The sequence below is a fragment of the Primulina tabacum genome, chromosome 12 (assembly GCF_025594145.1).
Source record: "Primulina tabacum isolate GXHZ01 chromosome 12, ASM2559414v2, whole genome shotgun sequence".
In the NCBI taxonomy this organism is placed as follows: domain Eukaryota; kingdom Viridiplantae; phylum Streptophyta; class Magnoliopsida; order Lamiales; family Gesneriaceae; genus Primulina; species Primulina tabacum.
The window spans coordinates 2,379,074-2,397,047 of record NC_134561.1 but is presented as its reverse complement, the minus strand read 5'-3'; the positions used below and the strand labels follow the sequence as shown (position 1 = coordinate 2,397,047).

The window sequence follows — 17,974 nt, the reverse complement described above, 5'->3', positions numbered from 1 at the left end:
AATTTGAGGTTAAGCATTGTAATCAGCTCAACAAGGTTTAGGTATGTGTTGTGGCAAGTGCTGACAACACGGTCCACAACACCCCAGTGCACAAACTTGTCAAATTCAGAGAGAGATGAAATTTAGGGGGAGATAAAATATTACATCGCAGGGGGAGTCGTGTCACAGTCGTCATTGTTGGAAGTTTTGGCCAGCAATGCGAAAATGGGGAGATTGAAAGGAATATTTTATTCCTAATTAATCTTCAGATTGTATTCCGATTTTGCACTCCTAACCAAGACTAATAGATTTGATTTCCTTGATATTGTGAATCTTTTTATTAGGATTTATTTAATTAATTTAGGAATCTATCTATAACTTTGTTACTGAAATATAGTGTAGTTACCTTTGGATTAGAGTTTGATTCCTATTAAACTCTTCTTTCCTTGTTTATAGGTGGGAATGATCTATGAAGATCTAGGGCAAAGAAATGGACTATATATAAGTGGTTAAACTATCAATAAAGCAGGGTAGGAAGATACGCTGACGGCTACAGAGCTTTGCTGAGGAAGATTCGGGTTTCGAAGATTTGCAACAAGAGCAAGAGTGGTCCGACGATCTTGTGACAATGATGTCGATTGGTGTTGCCAACACTTGAAGTACAACACTGACGCAGAGTGTTGAACGAAGAGTGGTTTCGTTTAGTTTTAAGGAATATATTTTTGTTTTATGCATCTAGTTTTTATGAGGTTTATTTTGATACATTTTTAATTCCTTGATGTGTCAAGGAATTTGATTTTAATATTCTCACTAGTATTGTTTTTTGTGTAAACGATTTACATAATTGTTCTAGTGAATTTCTTGCCATGAGGCATCGCACAAGTATTTGTACTTGTGCATAATTCAAATCTGACATTTTGTTATTAAAATTATATCAAAGTTAAATTATAAATTTTCGCTGCTGTGTTGTGTGTTGGTGTTGTCAACACTGAGTACAAAATCCAATTCTGATATATTAATTTTAATATTTAGTTCTTGTTAATTTATGCGCAATAATTCTTTCATGTATATATATTATAGTATAAAATTCTGAACAAATCGGACTCTGATCATAAATCAAGTTCATATAAAAGTCTGAACAAATCTGTTCATAAATCAAAGCTTCAATTCGCAAACGAAGAAATGAAGATCATCCGGGGTGAGTTTTTTCTACTGTTGACCGAAGAAATATGAGGAGAAATCAGGCGATTGCTCTGAATCGGAGACGAATTTTAGGTCCGACTGTGAGTAATTATCCATATTCTTATTTTTGTGCTACATTTCATGGTGTAAGATCTCAGAAAGAAGAAGAAAAACCCATTTTACTACATGAACCGAGATTTGATTTTAGTGGTATAAATGAGCTGGACGATGCTGTGTGCATGTTTCGTGAAATGGTGAGAGTGAGACCGAAGCCTTCTGTTATTGAATTCAACAAGCTATTGACTGTGGTTGGAAAGATGACACACTATTATGCTGTCCTCTTAATGTTTGATGAAATGCGTCAGTTGGGTGTTCTCGATGATTTCACCATGAATATAGTGATTAATTGCTATTGTCAGCTGAATCGAGTAGATTTGGGGGTCTCGATCTTGGGTAGCTTCTTCAAGCTTGGTCATGAACCAGACACAATCACCTTTAGCACTCTCATCAAAGGGTTCTTTTCGGCAGATAAGGCTTCTCATGCGGTGGAAATTTTTAAAAAGTTATTAAGAGAGAAACTATGTGAGCCAAACGAATTCACATATCTAGCCGTGATAAATGGGCTGTGCAAAGCTGGGCACACTCTCATGGCTAGTGATTTGCTCGGTATGTTGGAAAAAGGAACTTGCAGACCTGATGTCCAGAGACGGATGTATTCTTGGGCTGTAGCCCAGCCCACTTTTTTAATAATTTAGCGACGGTTTTTTTGCGACGGTTTTAGTAAAACCGCCGCCGATCTGGATCGGCGACGGTTTTAATTGCACCGTCGCTACTAGTGACGGTTTATTCAAACAGTCGCTAACGGTTTTAATTGCACCGTCGCTACTAGTGACGGTTTATTCAAACAGTCGCTAAATAGCGACTGTTTTTTGAAAAACCGTCGCTAATAGCGACGGTTGTTTCAAAAACCGTCGTACATCAATGTCTTAGTCCAATCAAGTCCCGTCCATTTACAAGGATGAGGCCAAATTTATCCTCTGATCCGCCCCACCTCAATTCTACAAAATTTCTCTCCCAAGTCCCAAGCCCTTTAGCGACAGAATAGAATTGCGGACTCCCGAAGAAATCGAATTGCTCATCGGCAAGGCAACAATCCAGGTAAGAATCGGCTATACATTTTTTATTTTGTTTTTTATAGCTTCTCTGTGTGTGATTTGTGGTTTCTTGATTGTTTGTTGTTGAGTTGTTGAGTGACTATTACTTGTTTATTTGATTAATAATTATTTTATTCTTGTGTAGGATTATAAATTGAACTATTTCAAAATGGAATATCAATCTGCTGCAAAGAAAGGAAAAACATTGATATCCTCTTTCTTTAAGAAGAGAGATCGTCAAGCTAGTGAAGATACTTCAATTCCTACGGTCCTTACAATGCAACATCAATCCAGTGAAAGTCTTCTATTTCCCAATATCCAAATTCCTTCATGTTCCTCTCCTAGAGACGATCATCAGTCTTCGTCTACTTTTATTGAACGAGATCCAGGAAAAAGAAAACAGATATGTGAATATCATGTTAATGTACGAGATGAGATAAGACGTTCATATCTAAATATGGGGCCTTATCAACCAGATATGTTGGAGTATCCAGGTACAAAATTTGGAAGCCAGAATCGTCGTTTTCAGAAAAAATGGTTTCAGAAATTTTATTGGTTGGAGTATTCGCCTTCAACAAATAAGGCATATTGTTTCTATTGTTTTCTTTTCCTGAATGATGTTAATTCATCTAATATCTCGGCATTGGTCAATGAAGGATTTGACAATTGGAAAAGGGTAAACCAAGGAAAAACATGTGCTTTTCTTGACCATATTGGTTCTGCAGCTTCTTCACCTCATACTATGTGTGAGAGAAGGGCTGAAAATTTGATGAAGCCCTCACAACATATTGATAAAGTGATGCATGCACAATCTAAAGAGGAAAAAGAGAAAAATCGTCTGCGTTTGAGCACCTCAATTGTAGCTGTTCGTTGGCTAGCACTTCAAGGTTGTGCTTTTAGAGGTAACGATGAATCTCTATCTTCATCTAATCGTGGAAATTTTCTTGAATTGGTGAAGGCTTTTGCAAAAATGAATATAGAAATTGATGAAGTTGTGCTTGAGAATGCTCCAAAAAATGCCCAATATATCGCTCCAGAAATTCAGAAAGAGATTTTACATATTATGGCCAATAGAGTACGACAGATGGTTCGTGAAGAAGTTGGAGATAAATACTTCTGTATTCTTGTTGATGAAGCCCGAGATATCTAAACGAGAGCAAATGGCCATTATATTGAGGTTTGTGAACAATCATGGGATTTTGACAGAAAGATTTTTTGCCATCAAAAGTGTTAGTGACACTACCTCAATGAATTTGAAAAATGAGATATCAAATGTTCTTGTTCATCATGATCTCCATGTTAAGAAAATCAGAGGCCAAGGATATGATGGTGCTAGCAATATGCGTGGAGCGTGGAATGGATTTCAAGCATTATTTCTCAAAGATTGTCCCTATGCATACTATGTCCACTGTTTTGCACATCGTTTACAACTGACATTGGTTTCTGCAGCTAAGGATGTTAGTGTTATTTGGGAATTCTTTTCTCATTTGGACAATATTGTTAATATTGTCACTTCTTCTACTAAGCGCATTGCTGAATTACATACTGCACAGAGAAATGAAATTGAGTATATGTTGTCAATTGGAGAACGTGATTCTGAAAATGGTGCAAACCAGATTGGTAATTTGCAACGAGCAGGAGCTACTCGTTGGAGTTCTCACTATGATTCGGTAAAAAGTTTGATAGGTATGTACACTGCAACTTGCAAAGTTTTTGAAGTTCTCAGTGATTATTCTCCAAATGGAAGAGTTAAGGCTGAAGTTCGGGGGATTTACAGAAACATGGCAAGCTTTGAATTTGTGTTTATTTTGCACTTAATGCATAAAATTATGAGAACAACAGATACTCTTTGTCAAATTCTTCAAAGAAAATCTCAAGACATTTTGACTGCTATCACATTTGTCACTACTACCAAAACTTGCCTTCAAGAATTTAGAGAATGTGGGTGGAATGAATTTCTTCAGGAAGTTAAAGTTTTTTGCTCAAGAAATGAAATTGATGCACCTGACCTTGATTGTCTATATAAGATTGGACGTTTTTATCGGCAAACTACAATAGAACATCATTACCACTTTGATGTTTTTAATGCAGCAATAGATTTCATTTTGATGGAGTTAAATACTCGGTTCAATGAGTCATCGGTGGAACTTCTTTCTCTTAGTACAGCTTTAGATCCTAAAAATTCATTTGACTCATTTAACAGTGATGATATTTGCAAGCTTGCGAAGAAGTTTTATCCTGGAGATTTCACAGATCAAGAAATTGTTGCTTTGGAGTATGAATTGATACATTATAAACTTGATGTGATGCAGAATTTAAAGGTTTCTACACTTGTTGAGTTGTGTCAGCAATTGACCGAGAGTGGACGGTCAAGTGTTTATGTTATATTGACTAGATTGATTCATCTTGTTTTGACATTACCTGTGTCTACTGCCACTACTGAGCGGGCTTTTTCAGCAATGAAGCATGTGAAGACGGCACTTCACAATAAAATGGAGGATGACTTTCTTGCCGATTGTTTGACACTCTATATTGAACGAGATTTAGCTAAACATATTGATGTAAATTCTATTATTGATGAATTTTATGTTTTAAAATCTCGTAGGGCACAACTTCGTTGAACGATATAATGTAAATTTTTTTTTAATAATATATAACTTATCATATTGACTTCAAGCCCCCCCCAACTTTTATTCCTGGATCCGTCCCTGCTGATGTCTACTCTTATAACACGGTACTCGATAGTCTCAGTAAAGATAAGATGTTAGATGATGCACTCCGATTATTGTACAATATGATTGAGAAAGGGGTTTCTCCAAATATCGTTACTTACAATTCGTTGATCCAGAGCCTTTGCAATTTTGGCCGATGGAAAGAGGTGAAAGACTTGTTTGTTGACATGCAATGTCTCAACATCTATCCAGATGTGATTACTTTTAACATATTGGTCGATGCGTTTTGCAAGGAAGGAATGATTATCGAGGCAGAGGATTTGTTGAAAAGCATGAAGAAAAGAAATATTTCGCCTGATATTGTCACGTATAATGCCTTGATAGATGGATATTCTTTTCGAGGAGAAATGGATAGAGCACGAAGATTGTTTGATTCCTTGAAATTTAAGGGTTTCAAGCCGTGTATCATTAGCTACAGCAGCATGCTTGATGGATACCTTAAGAAAGGAATGGTGGATGAAGCTTGGAATGTTTTTCATGAAATTTCCTCCAAGGGTTTGGGGCCTACAACAATTTCCTACACCATCATGTTACAAGGATTATTTCGTGCAGGTAGATTTTTCAATGAGATGGAAGCTCAGAAAGTATATCCCGACATAATTACTTATTCTGTTATGTTGCAAAGCTTGTGTAAGACTCGACAATTTACCCAAGCATTTTGGTTTCTGCAAACTATGGAAGATAGAGGTCTCAATCCTAACATAGTCATCTATTCTATCATGATAGATGGATTATCCAAGGGTGGAAAACCTGATGTTGCTAGAATTCTTTTCAACCAACTTCATTTGAAAGGTTTGAAGCCCAATGTTGTGATTTATAACAGCATGATCTTCTCACTTTGCCTAGAGGGACATGTACAAGAGGCAAAACATATGCTGATCGATATGGAAAAAGGTGGTTGTACGCCCAATAGTGTGACATTCAATGTTTTTGTTCAGAACTTGCTAAAAAGAGAAGAACTTAACGAGGCAATGCAGCTCTCTGAAGAAATGGTAAGAAGGGGTTTCTCAGGTAATGCAACAACCGTGTCCATGCTATTTCATAAGTTCGAGGAATGTCGAGATAGTGTTCTGCTGGATATGATGAAAAGGCTTGTTCCAAGAAAATGAATAATCCTTCTCTGAAACCTGAGTTTCCCTAAGTTCCTAATTGAAGTCTTATACATCTTTCCATACCAATAAAGATATGAAACTACTCACATAAAATGGTAAGTTTGTACGCTCTAAAAATCTAATGATTGCTGAAGCATCGTTTTTATGTCGAATGCATTCTACGTTTATTGCAACACTTTAGTCGGTTTAGCAACTTGTTTTTTGTAATTTCAATTTCATTTTTATTTCCTTGTGTCAGTTGATTGTTCGTGGGACATGGAAGTCTAAAGAGAAGGCAGGTTTATGAAAGACCTGGTCTGCTATTTACTGACTTTGGTTAGTCCACATATTATTTACAGATGGTACTGAATTAAGTATGATTTCTACGCCCGATTGTGTTACATTCAATGTTTTTGTCCAAAGCTTGCTGAAAAGAAGAGAATTTTATGAGGCAATGCTACTCTTGGAAGAAATGATTAGAAGGGTCCTCAACTATGTCCATACTACTTTATAAGTTTGTGGAATGTCGAGATAGTGTTCTGCTGATTATGATTAAGAGGCTTGTGCCAAAAAATGAGTCATCCTCATTTGAAACCTGTGTTTCCTCATTAAGTATGATTTCTACGAGAAAACCGCAGGTTAGCCTCGATTGCCGTTGATCCTTTATCTGCCTTGATTTGTAATTGTTCATTGTATACCATTCCGAGGGCCGAGGCACCATCCAGAATGAATCGGGAGTTCCGGACGTGCTTGTCAAATCGACACTTCTTTGGAAGAAAATTGTGTTATCTAGCAAAAGTCAATACAAGCTCACTTTGGATCGTATATGGAAATGGAGGAGTCATCGTGAATATTTTGAATCGTGATTCAAATATATCAAATGTCCTCTCAACAACATTCATCAAAGAAATGACGAAGATTGAACAACTCTTTAACATCTTTAGGGTGACGACATTGATCTGTGAATTTTTGAAAGATGATGACGTATATCTCGAGAAAGAGCTAATAATTGACGTCGATTTGGATATCCACTAAAAAAATATTTAGCCATCAAATCATATTTGTAGAGTTAATTAACTAATGAATAATATATATAATCTTTGAAAACTATAAAAATATAAATAGTAATGTAATATTTAACAATATGTCAAATAAAAAAATAAACAAAACAATTATTTATACCTGAAATTAAATAATAAGTATGTTAAAGTATTTGTAATTATATATATATATATATATATATATATATATATTCTCATTTAAGTTAATGAAAATTATTCATGTGCATAAATTTTGAGTTATAATCAAAATTAAGATATAGATTAACTAAAATTATAGAAAATAATTAAACATCAAATGTGATATAATAATTAATAAAAAATTAAATTTTACTTATTAAAAATAATTATAAATCAATAAATATTATATTTTTTTATTATGTAGTGTAATATTTTTTTTAAAATTTTAATAAATATAATTTTAAATTTTATGAGATTTTGTGATTAGAACTCCAAAAATAAAATGAACGATGTTAATAATTTTGATTTTAAACTATTGTTAGTAATAAAAAAATATTTTTTTTAAAAAATACAAATAAAAGAAAAAATAAATAGATGAGAAAAGTTTAGTTTGAATATTTTTAGACTTTTAAACTCTATAAAAGTCATTAAAATTTAGAATCAATGCACCCCCTTAGTTTTCAATGAACAAATTTGGTATCAATAGTTTATTTTTCCTGTCCAAAGTCAGATAATTCAATCTTTTTTTTTCGCTTCAAATCAATGAACGATTTCATTTCATTATTTTCAACCATAATTTTGATTAATTTTTTTTATGTCACGATGATAAAATTTATATATTCAGTGTTTAATTTTTTTATAAAATTTATTTTAGAATTTTTGTCACTTTTCTTCTTAATTGTAATACAATCTCTAATTTTTTTTTAGTAAAATAACTTGACACCAAAAAAACTCTTAAGAAAAAAATATTAATGTATGCAATAAAAAAAAATTAAGGCTGTAGTAGAGGCAATTTTATCTTAGACAAAGATCTTCTTGAAGCTACCCTCCTCCCTTTGCCAACGCCTCAAAGAAACGACATTAAATAATTAAGGATGTAAACAAAAAAATCGAGCAGACTAGTATGAGGCTCGAACTCGGCTGTTTAAGATTTATATAAGCTCGAGTTAGATTCGAACTTCTATCACGAGGTTCAAATTCGCCTTGTTTTGAAATTACTAAGCTCGTGATAACTGGAACTCGGTTCATTATTAACTCGTTTATCATGTTTAACGATCCTGGATCGAGCTCCGCTCGTTTTCGGGCTTGTTAAGTGGGCTTTGCTTTCGAGCTCATTAAACATAGTAGAGCTCAAGTTCGAGCTGGTTTCGAGTTCGTTAAAGATAGAGTCGAGATTGATTATACAATAAAATGTATTTCTGCATATAAACAAATGTTAAATTAAACCAAAAAAGTGTAAATTAATTGATAAATAACCAAAACGACAAACCTAACAACTAAAAAAACTTAAACGAACCATACAAACGAAAATGTTCGTGAACAGTAAACAAACTGAGCTTTAGCTCGCGAAACACATAAACGAGCCGAGTTCAAGCTCAAACTCAATCTCGCAAACAGGCTCGTGAGCTTTAACTACCTGAGATTTCCTCGCATGACTGAGCAATCATCCATTTTCTTGTTTCTTTCAAAGTGTCAGATCACACAAACAAGAAGAAAACACCATTTCTGATGTGAATTCTACATTTAATACTGCTTTGTGATGCAGCTATTTCAGCTCTTGAACTCCTATCATTGCCTTCCCCCTCCTTCAATGTCCTTGTTAGAGGAGTTGACTTGAAATTCTGACAATGAAATCCATGTGGCATCTTCTAGAAAAAGTCCCTCCCATTGCACTAGCATTTGGGCTTCCCTTCCCAAGGTTTTTCCATTACAAAACACCTAAAAATGTTGTTTTACTCGACGATCAGTAATCTCAGTCTGTCCATCCGTCTCAAGATGATAAGAACTATTATACTTCAAAATAGTGCCACTAAAATGGAATAGTTATTCCCAAAAGGAGCTAAACAAAATGGGATCACGATCAGATACGATAATCCTTGATAATTACCTTAAAGTGAAGATCAATTTGTTCATAAAATAAATTGTAATATAACATTTGTAATAAGTATCAATATGATTAAATATATTTTGTTGAGATTTGCTAAAAAAAATTCGTCTTTCAATATTCGAATATTTTGATATCATCGTCATTGTCATCGCTTATTGTAATAGACCGTAATATCTAAAATAAAAAAATAATCACAACTTTTTAACTCTTGAATTTTATAAGAAAAAACATAATAAAAAATAGCACATAATCAAATTTATTTTTATTAGTATCAAACAAAGGAAAGCATAATAAAGTTGGCAAACAAAATAATTCATTTTCAAAGATTTTTTTTTAAATAATTCGTAATAATTCAATTAATTTTTTCACTCAATAAACTAAACAAATATTATTATTGCAAGAAATAAAAAAAGAAAAATATTGAAACCCAAATTTAAATTTTTAAAATTAAAATATTAAAATCACCCAAATTTAGAGTTTTCAGCTTAAAAAACATACAACAGTCTTTTTGTGTTGTTAGAACAAAGGAGAAAGTGCATTTAACAGGTAAATATCGCTGCTGTTCAAGTTTAATCCATCAGAGATTATGTCAACAGAAAGTAAAGATCATCGGGGCTGATTTTGTTTTGCTGTTGGCCGGAGAAATATGAGGCTAAACCAGGCGACTCGGACAGGAATTTTAGGCAAATGCTCCTCGTATCCGACTGTGAGTGAATATCCATTTTCATATTTTTGTGCTACATTTCGGAGTGTAAGATCACATAAAGAAATAGAAAAAGAAAAACCCAGATTCGATTTTAGTTGTATACATGAGCTGGACGATGCGGTGTGCATCTTTCATGAAATGGTCAGAGTGAGACCGAAACCTTCCGTTCGTGTATTCAACAACCTGTTGAGTGTGGTCGTAAAGTTGAAACACCATTATGCTGCCCTCCAAATGCTTGATGAAATGCGTCATTTAGGTGGCGTTCTTGTTGATGAATACACTATGAATATCGCGATTAATTGCTATTGCCACCTGAATCGAGTTGATTTTGGGTTCTCAATCTTTGGTTGCTTATTCAAGATTGGTCATGAACCAGACATAATCACCTTTAACACTCTCATCAAAGGGTTCTTCTTAGCAGATAAGGCTTTTCATGCCGTGGAAATTTTTAAAAAGTTGTTAAGAGACAAACCATGTGAGCCAGATGAAGTCACATTCCTAGCTGTAATCAATGGGCTGTGCAAAGCTGGGCAAACTCTCATGGCCCGTGATTTTCTCGGTACGTTGGCAAAAGGAACTTGCAAACCTCATGTCCGCTCTTATAACACGATAATTGACAGTCTCAGTAAAGATAAGATGGTAGATGACGCTCTCCAATTGTTGAACCAGATGATTGAGAAAGAGGTTTCACCAAATGTCGTCACTTACAATTCAGTGATCCAGGGCCTTTGCAATTTTGGCCGATGGAAAGAGGTGAAAGACTTGTTTATTGACATGCAAGGTCTCAAAATCTATCCTGATGTGATTACTTTTAATATATTGGTCGATGCATTTTGCAAGGAAGGAATGATCGACGAGGCGGAGGATATGTTGAAAAGCATGAAGAAAAGAAATATTTCTCCTAACATTGTTACGTACACCACCTTGATGGATGGATATTGTTTGCAAGGAGAGGAATAGATAAAGCACGGAGATTGTTTGATTCCTTAGCTTTAATGTGCCTCAAGCCTGGTATTGTTAGCTACAACATCATGCTCAATGGATACATTAAAAAAGGAAAGGTGGATGAGGCTTTGAACTTTTTTCATGAAATTTCCTCTAATGGATTGGAGCCTTCAATTGTTTCCTACAATATCATGCTGCAAGGATTATTTTGTGGAGGTAGATATGAAGCTGGCCAGAAGCTTTTCAATGAGATGGAAGCTCAGAAAGTATATCCCGACATGATTACTTATTGTGTTATGTTACGAAGCTTGTGTAAAACTCGACAATTTACCCAAGCATTTTGGTTTCTGCAAACTATGGAAGATAGAGGTCTCAATCCTAACATAGTCATCTATTCTATCATGATAGATGGATTATCCAAGGGTGGAAAACCTGATGTTGCTAGAATTCTTTTCAACCAACTTCATTTGAAAGGTTTGAAGCCCAATGTTGTGATTTATAACAGCATGATCTTCTCACTTTGCCTAGAGGGACATGTAAAAGAGGCAAAACATATGCTGATCGATATGGAAAAAGGTGGTTGTACACCCAATAGTGTGACATTCAACGTTTTTGTTCAAAACTTGCTAAAAAGAAATGAACTTCACGAGGCAATGCAACTCTCGGAAGAAATGGTAAGAAGGGGTTTCTCAGGTGATGCAACAACCGTGTCCATGCTATTTCACAAGTTCGAGGAATGTCGAGATAGTGTTCTGCTGGATATGATTAAAAGGCTTGTCCCAAGAAAATTAATAGTCCTGTGAAATCCAAGTTTCCTTAAATTCTGAAGATCGTGCTTGTCATTTGTGTTCGTGGTACATATGTCGTATGTGTATTGAATTATATTTTTTTTCAGAAATACAAAAAGAATCAGCCAAACGAGAGCAACAGTTGTACTTGTACCAATGGTTATTGGTGATACCCCATAAGGAACCGAGTCATTAATGACCCGGGATATTAATTGGACCGTCCGAATCGGAGTCAATACACCGGACACTTCTCCTCTTCCCGGGCAGTCATTATAGCCCGGGCTCTCATACAAGTACCCGGGTAACCTACTACCCGGGTCACCTCGAGAATTGCACAACACTCAAGTATGATTGATACAGGCCGTCTAATATTAAGATCATTCATTTATAATAATTATTAATATTCATTCACAGTACTTTTTGATATTCATTAATATTAAGTATCACATTTTTTCACTTTTAAAATGACACCATCAAAAGCCAAACAATATCAATTTCAAACTAGATTTTTTGACATCTCAAAATAATCAAATTTGAGTTTTTAAAGAGTAAAATCAAATATCAATGGAATCTAATTATGTATTATTTGTAACAATTTAGGTATCACATTTTTATTTCACGGGTCCCATCATCAAAGGTCGCTCAATATTGACTTCAAATTATATATTTTGACATCCTCAAATAATCGAATTTGAGTCTTTAAATGGTAAAATCAAATATTTATGGACTCAAATTAGGTATTATTTGTATTAATTTACATATCACATTTTTACTTCATGAATGTCATCATCAAAGATCACTCAATATTAACTTCAAACTATATAATTTGACATCCCCATATATTTGGATATAAGTATGTAGGAAGTAAAATCAAGTATTTGTAGATTCCAAATAGATATTCTTTGTACCAATTTAGGTATCATATTTTAACTTCACAAATGATAGTCAAATCAAGTATTTGTAGACTCCAATTAGATACTCTTTGTCTCAATTTAAATAAAATCAAGTATTTGTGGACTCAAATTAGGTATTTATTTGTATTAACTTTGGTATTATATTTTTTACTTCACAAATGACACTCAAATCAAGTATTTGTATTAGATAATCTTTGTACCAATTTGGGTAAAATCAAGTATTTATGGACTCAAATTATGTATTTATTTGTATTAATTTAGGTATCACATTTTTTACTTCACGAAAGTCATCATCAAAGACTTACTCATATTTGAATGTAGTGAACATGTTTTTTTTTTTTTTTTGTATTAAATCACATTAATACTTCACTCTAATTCATATTCAATGGAAACTCCAACATGACTTTGTTATGGTGATGATTAAAATATCAAATGTATCTTCAAACAAAATATGAGTATCAAATGAGCCAAGTCATGTATTTGTTATCCCAATTTAGATATTTTGTAAATTAAATTTAGTATTTACTTGTATTTGATGGTGAGGAACAAGTTTTTTTTTTTTTTTTTTATTAAATCATACGAATAATTCATCATAATACATATTCAATGGAAACTCCAATATGACTTCCTTTATGGTGACTACTCGAACATCAAATGTATTTTCAAACAAAATATGTTTATCAAATAGGTCAAATCAGGTATCTGATATATCAATTTAGGTACCTTGTAGGTTAAATGAGTACTTACTCGTGTTTGATGGTTAGTTGAGAATATGCTTTTTTTTTTTTGTATTAAATCAAATGAATACTTCATCGTAATGCATCTTCAGTGAAAACTCCGACAGGAATTCGTTTATGGTGACCACTCGAACATCAAATGTATTTTCAAACAAAATATAGGTATCAAATGAGTCAAATCAGGTATTTGATATCCTAATTTCGATTTTTTGTAGGTTAAATTATGTACTCACTCGTATTCGATGGTGAGTGGAGAAATTTTTATTTTTTGTATTAAATTATATGAATATTTCGTCATGTGTATCTTCAATGAAAACTCCAATAGACTTTGTTTATAATGACCACTCGAAAATTGTGCGTATCTTCGGACAAAATACGAGTAACAAATGAGACAAATCGGATATCTATTATCCCAATATAATAGTAATGTCTATGTAACTCAGTGGCTCCAAATGATTAAATCAATTGAGAAGCCAAAAAACGCATAAAAGACATGAACTCGTAAAAACAAATTATCAAACATATAAAAAGCACGAACTCATTAGAACAAATTAAAACATATAAAAAGACATGAACTCATTAAAACAGATTATCAAACATATAAAAAACATGAACTCATTAGAACTACAAAGTCACTCACAACTGAAGCAAAGTTCCAAACACATAAAATGCATGGCATGTGAACGAACAACATAGTCAAATTTGAAGCACTTTCGAAATTTAGAGTTTTCAGCTTAAAAAACATACAACAGTCTTTTTGTGTTGTTAGAACAAAGGAGAAAGTGCATTTAACAGGTAAATATCGCTGCTGTTCAAGTTTAATCCATCAGAGATTATGTCAACAGAAAGTAAAGATCATCGGGGCTGATTTTGTTTTGCTGTTGGCCGGAGAAATATGAGGCTAAACCAGGCGACTCGGACAGGAATTTTAGGCAAATGCTCCTCGTATCCGACTGTGAGTGAATATCCATTTTCATATTTTTGTGCTACATTTCGGAGTGTAAGATCACATAAAGAAATAGAACAAGAAAAACCCAGATTCGATTTTAGTTGTATACATGAGCTGGACGATGCGGTGTGCATCTTTCATGAAATGGTCAGAGTGAGACCGAAACCTTCCGTTCGTGTATTCAACAACCTGTTGAGTGTGGTCGTAAAGTTGAAACACCATTATGCTGCCCTCCAAATGATTGATGAAATGCGTCATTTGGGCGGCGTTCTTATTGATGAATACACTATGAATATCGCGATTAATTGCTATTGCCACTTGAATCGAGTTGATTTTGGGTTCTCAATCTTTGGTTGCTTATTCAAGCTTGGTCATGAACCAAACATAATCACCTTTAACACTCTCATCAAAGGGTTCTTCTTAGCAGATAAGGCTTTTCATGCCGTGGAAATTTTTAAAAAGTTGTTAAGAGACAAACCATGTGAGCCAGATGAAGTCACGTTCCTAACTGTAATAAATGGGCTGTGCAAAGCTGGGCAAACTCTCATGGCCCGTGATTTTCTCGGTACATTGGCAAAAGGAACTTGCAAACCTCATGTCCGCACTTATAGCAAGATAATTGACTGTCTCAGTAAAGATAAGATGGTAGATGACGCTCTCCAATTGTTGAACCAGATGATTGAGAAAGAGGTTTCACCAAATGTCGTCACTTACAATTCAGTGATCCAGGGCCTTTGCAATTTTGGCCGATGGAAAGAGGTGAAAGACTTGTTTATTGACATGCAAGGTCTCAAAATCTATCCAGATGTGATTACTTTTAATATATTGGTCGATGCATTTTGCAAGAAAGGAATGATCGATGAGGCGGAGGATATGTTGAATAGCATGAAGAAAATAAATATTTCTCCTGACATTGTTACGTACACCACCTTGATAGATGGATATTGTTTGCAAGGAAGAATAGATAAAGCACGGAGATTGTTTGATTCCTTGGCTTTAATGTGCCTCAAGCCTGGTATTGTTAGCTACAACATCATGCTCAATGGATACATTAAAAAAGGAAAGGTGGATGAGGCTTTGAACTTTTTTCATGAAATTTCTTCTAATGGATTGGAGCCTTCAATTGTTTCCTACAATATCATGTTGCAAGGATTATTTTGTGGAGGTAGATATGACGCTGGCCAGAAGCTTTTCAATGACATGGAAGCTCTGAAAGTGTATCCAGACATAATTACTTATTCTGTTATGTTGCGAAGCTTGTGTAAGACTCGACAATTTACCCAAGCATTTTCGTTTCTGCAAACTATGGAAGATAAAGGTCTCAATCCTGACATAGTCATCTATTCTATCATGATAGATGGATTATGCAAGGGTGAAAAACCTGATGTTGCTAGAATTCTTTTCAACCAACTTCATTTGAAAGGTTTGAAGCCCGATGTTGTGATTTATAACATCATGATCGGCTCACTTTGCCTAGAGGGACATGTACAAGAGGCAAAACATATGCTGATCGATATGGAAAAAGGTGGTTGTACACCCAATAGTGTGACATTCAATGTTTTTGTTCAGAACTTGCTAAAAAGAGAAGAACTTAACGAGGCAATGCAGCTCTCTGAAGAAATGGTAAGAAGGGGTTTCTCAGGTAATGCAACAACCGTGTCCATGCTATTTCATAAGTTCGAGGAATGTCGAGATAGTGTTCTGCTGGATATGATGAAAAGGCTTGTTCCAAGAAAATGAATAATCCTTCTCTGAAACCTGAGTTTCCCTAAGTTCCTAATTGAAGTCTTATACATCTTTCCATACCAATAAAGATATGAAACTACTCACATAAAATGGTAAGTTTGTACGCTCTAAAAATCTAATGATTGCTGAAGCATCGTTTTTATGTCGAATGCATTCTACGTTTATTGCAACACTTTAGTCGGTTTAGCAACTTGTTTTTTGTAATTTCAATTTCATTTTTATTTCCTTGTGTCAGTTGATTGTTCGTGGGACATGGAAGTCTAAAGAGAAGGCAGGTTTATGAAAGACCTGGTCTGCTATTTACTGACTTTGGTTAGTCCACATATTATTTACAGATGGTACTGAATTAAGTATGATTTCTACGCCCGATTGTGTTACATTCAATGTTTTTGTCCAAAGCTTGCTGAAAAGAAGAGAATTTTATGAGGCAATGCTACTCTTGGAAGAAATGATTTAGAAGGGTTCTCAACTATGTCCATACTACTTTATAAGTTTGGGGAATGTCGAGATAGTGTTCTGCTGGTTATGATTAAGAGGCTTGTGCCAAAAAATGAGTCACCCTCATTTGAAACCTGTGTTTCCTCATTAAGTATGATTTCTACGAGAAAACCGCAGGTTAGACTCGATTGTCGTTGATCCTTTCTCTGCCTTGATGTGTAATTGTTCATTGTATACCATTCCGAGGGTCGAGGCACGATCCAGAATGAATCGGGAGTTCCGGACGTGCTTGTCAATCGACACTTCTTTGGAAGAAAATTGTGTTATCTAGCAAAAGTCAATACAAGCTCACTTTGGATCGTATATGGAAATGAAGGAGTCATCGTGAATATTTTGAACCGTGATTCAAATATACCAAATGTCCACTCAACAACATTCATCAAAGAAATGACGAAGATTGAACAACTCTTTAGCAACTTTAGGGTGACGACATTGACCTGTGAATTTTTGAAAGATGATAACGTATATCTCGAGAAAGAGCTAATAATTAACGTCGATTTGGATATCCACTAAAAAAATATTTAGCCATCAAATCATATTTGTAGAGTTAATTAACTAATGAATAATAAACATAATCTTTGAAAACTACAAAAATATAAATAATCATGTAATATATAAACAATATGTCAAATAAAAAAATAAACAAGACAATTATTTGTACCTAAAAATAAATAATAAGTATGTTAAAGTATTTGTAATTATATATACATATATATATATTCTCATTTAAGTTAATGAAAAATATCATGTGCAAGAATTTTGAGTTATAATCAAAATTAAAATATAGATTAACTAAAATTATAGAAAATAATTAAACATCAAATGTTATATAATAATTAATAAAATAAAATAAATTTTACTTATTAAAAATAATTATAGATCAATAAAATATTATAATTTTTTTATTATGTAGTGTAATAATTTTTTAAAGATTTTAATAAATATAATTTTAAATTTTATGAGGTTTTGTGACTGGAATTTCAAAAATTAAATGAACGGTGTTAATAATTTTGATTTTAAACTATTGTTATTAATAAAAAAATATTTTTTAAAAAAGTATAAATAAAAAGAAAAATAAATAGATGAGAAAAAAATGAAAATTTTAGTGTTTGTATTGAGTATATGAGTTTGGAAGATTTCTCGATTAAGTGTACATCCAAATCTTTAGGTTGAATCAAATACTTTTTTTTACATTTTATTGTTTTACCTTAGACTAAAATTCTTGTACATAAATGAATTTCATGGAGTTATTAAAAGTCTATTGACATTTTGAATACCTATAGACTTTTGAGAGTTTTTAAAAATCAAGTTTGAATATCACATGACTTTTTAAAATTTTATAAAAGTTTACATTGTATGCCACTAAAATTTTATAGAGTATATATAAAACTCTAGTTTGAATATCTCTAGATTTTTAAACTTCATAA

The 17,974-nt window shown here is 33.5% G+C and overlaps 3 protein-coding genes and 1 pseudogene across 4 annotated transcripts; all 4 read left to right on the top strand.

The window, feature by feature from the left end:
- Positions 1–1,081: 1,081 nt before the first annotated feature.
- LOC142520084 (uncharacterized) lies at positions 1,082–7,155 on the top strand. Its single transcript, XM_075623049.1, has 4 exons — positions 1,082–1,854; positions 5,027–6,254; positions 6,398–6,474; positions 6,562–7,155. Exons 1-2 carry the CDS (start codon positions 1,209–1,211, stop codon positions 6,154–6,156), a joined length of 1,776 nt encoding a protein of 591 aa, XP_075479164.1. The 5' UTR covers positions 1,082–1,208; the 3' UTR covers positions 6,157–6,254; positions 6,398–6,474; positions 6,562–7,155.
- LOC142521229 (uncharacterized) lies at positions 1,933–3,465 on the top strand. The gene is made up of 2 exons (XM_075624458.1): positions 1,933–2,319; positions 2,461–3,465. The coding sequence occupies exon 2, from the start codon at positions 2,485–2,487 to the stop codon at positions 3,463–3,465; it is 981 nt and encodes a 326-aa protein (XP_075480573.1). The 5' UTR covers positions 1,933–2,319; positions 2,461–2,484.
- A 2,557-nt stretch (positions 7,156–9,712) lies between the features above and the next one.
- LOC142520081 (uncharacterized) lies at positions 9,713–11,892 on the top strand (annotated as a pseudogene).
- A 2,069-nt stretch (positions 11,893–13,961) lies between these two features.
- LOC142520586 (uncharacterized) lies at positions 13,962–17,033 on the top strand. 2 transcript variants are annotated; one of them, XM_075623632.1, is made up of 4 exons: positions 13,981–14,049; positions 14,200–16,141; positions 16,285–16,361; positions 16,449–17,033. In XM_075623632.1, the coding sequence occupies exon 2, from the start codon at positions 14,250–14,252 to the stop codon at positions 16,041–16,043; it is 1,794 nt and encodes a 597-aa protein (XP_075479747.1). In that variant the 5' UTR covers positions 13,981–14,049; positions 14,200–14,249; the 3' UTR covers positions 16,044–16,141; positions 16,285–16,361; positions 16,449–17,033. The 2 variants fall into 2 exon arrangements, with proteins under 2 accessions (XP_075479746.1, XP_075479747.1); XM_075623631.1 differs by having other exon boundaries at positions 13,962–16,141.
- Positions 17,034–17,974: the final 941 nt, after the last annotated feature.

Bases quoted from the DNA above. Each gene is read 5' to 3' on its own strand.
- LOC142520084 (XM_075623049.1), top strand. From the start codon at position 1,209: ATGAGGAGAAATCAGGCGATTGCTCTGAATCGGAGACGAATTTTAGGT. The intron at 1,855-5,026 runs CTGATGTCCAGA...GATCCGTCCCTG, and splicing joins GGAAAAAGGAACTTGCAGAC to CTGATGTCTACTCTTATAAC.
- LOC142521229 (XM_075624458.1), top strand. From the start codon at position 2,485: ATGGAATATCAATCTGCTGCAAAGAAAGGAAAAACATTGATATCCTCT.
- LOC142520586 (XM_075623631.1), top strand. From the start codon at position 14,250: ATGAGGCTAAACCAGGCGACTCGGACAGGAATTTTAGGCAAATGCTCC.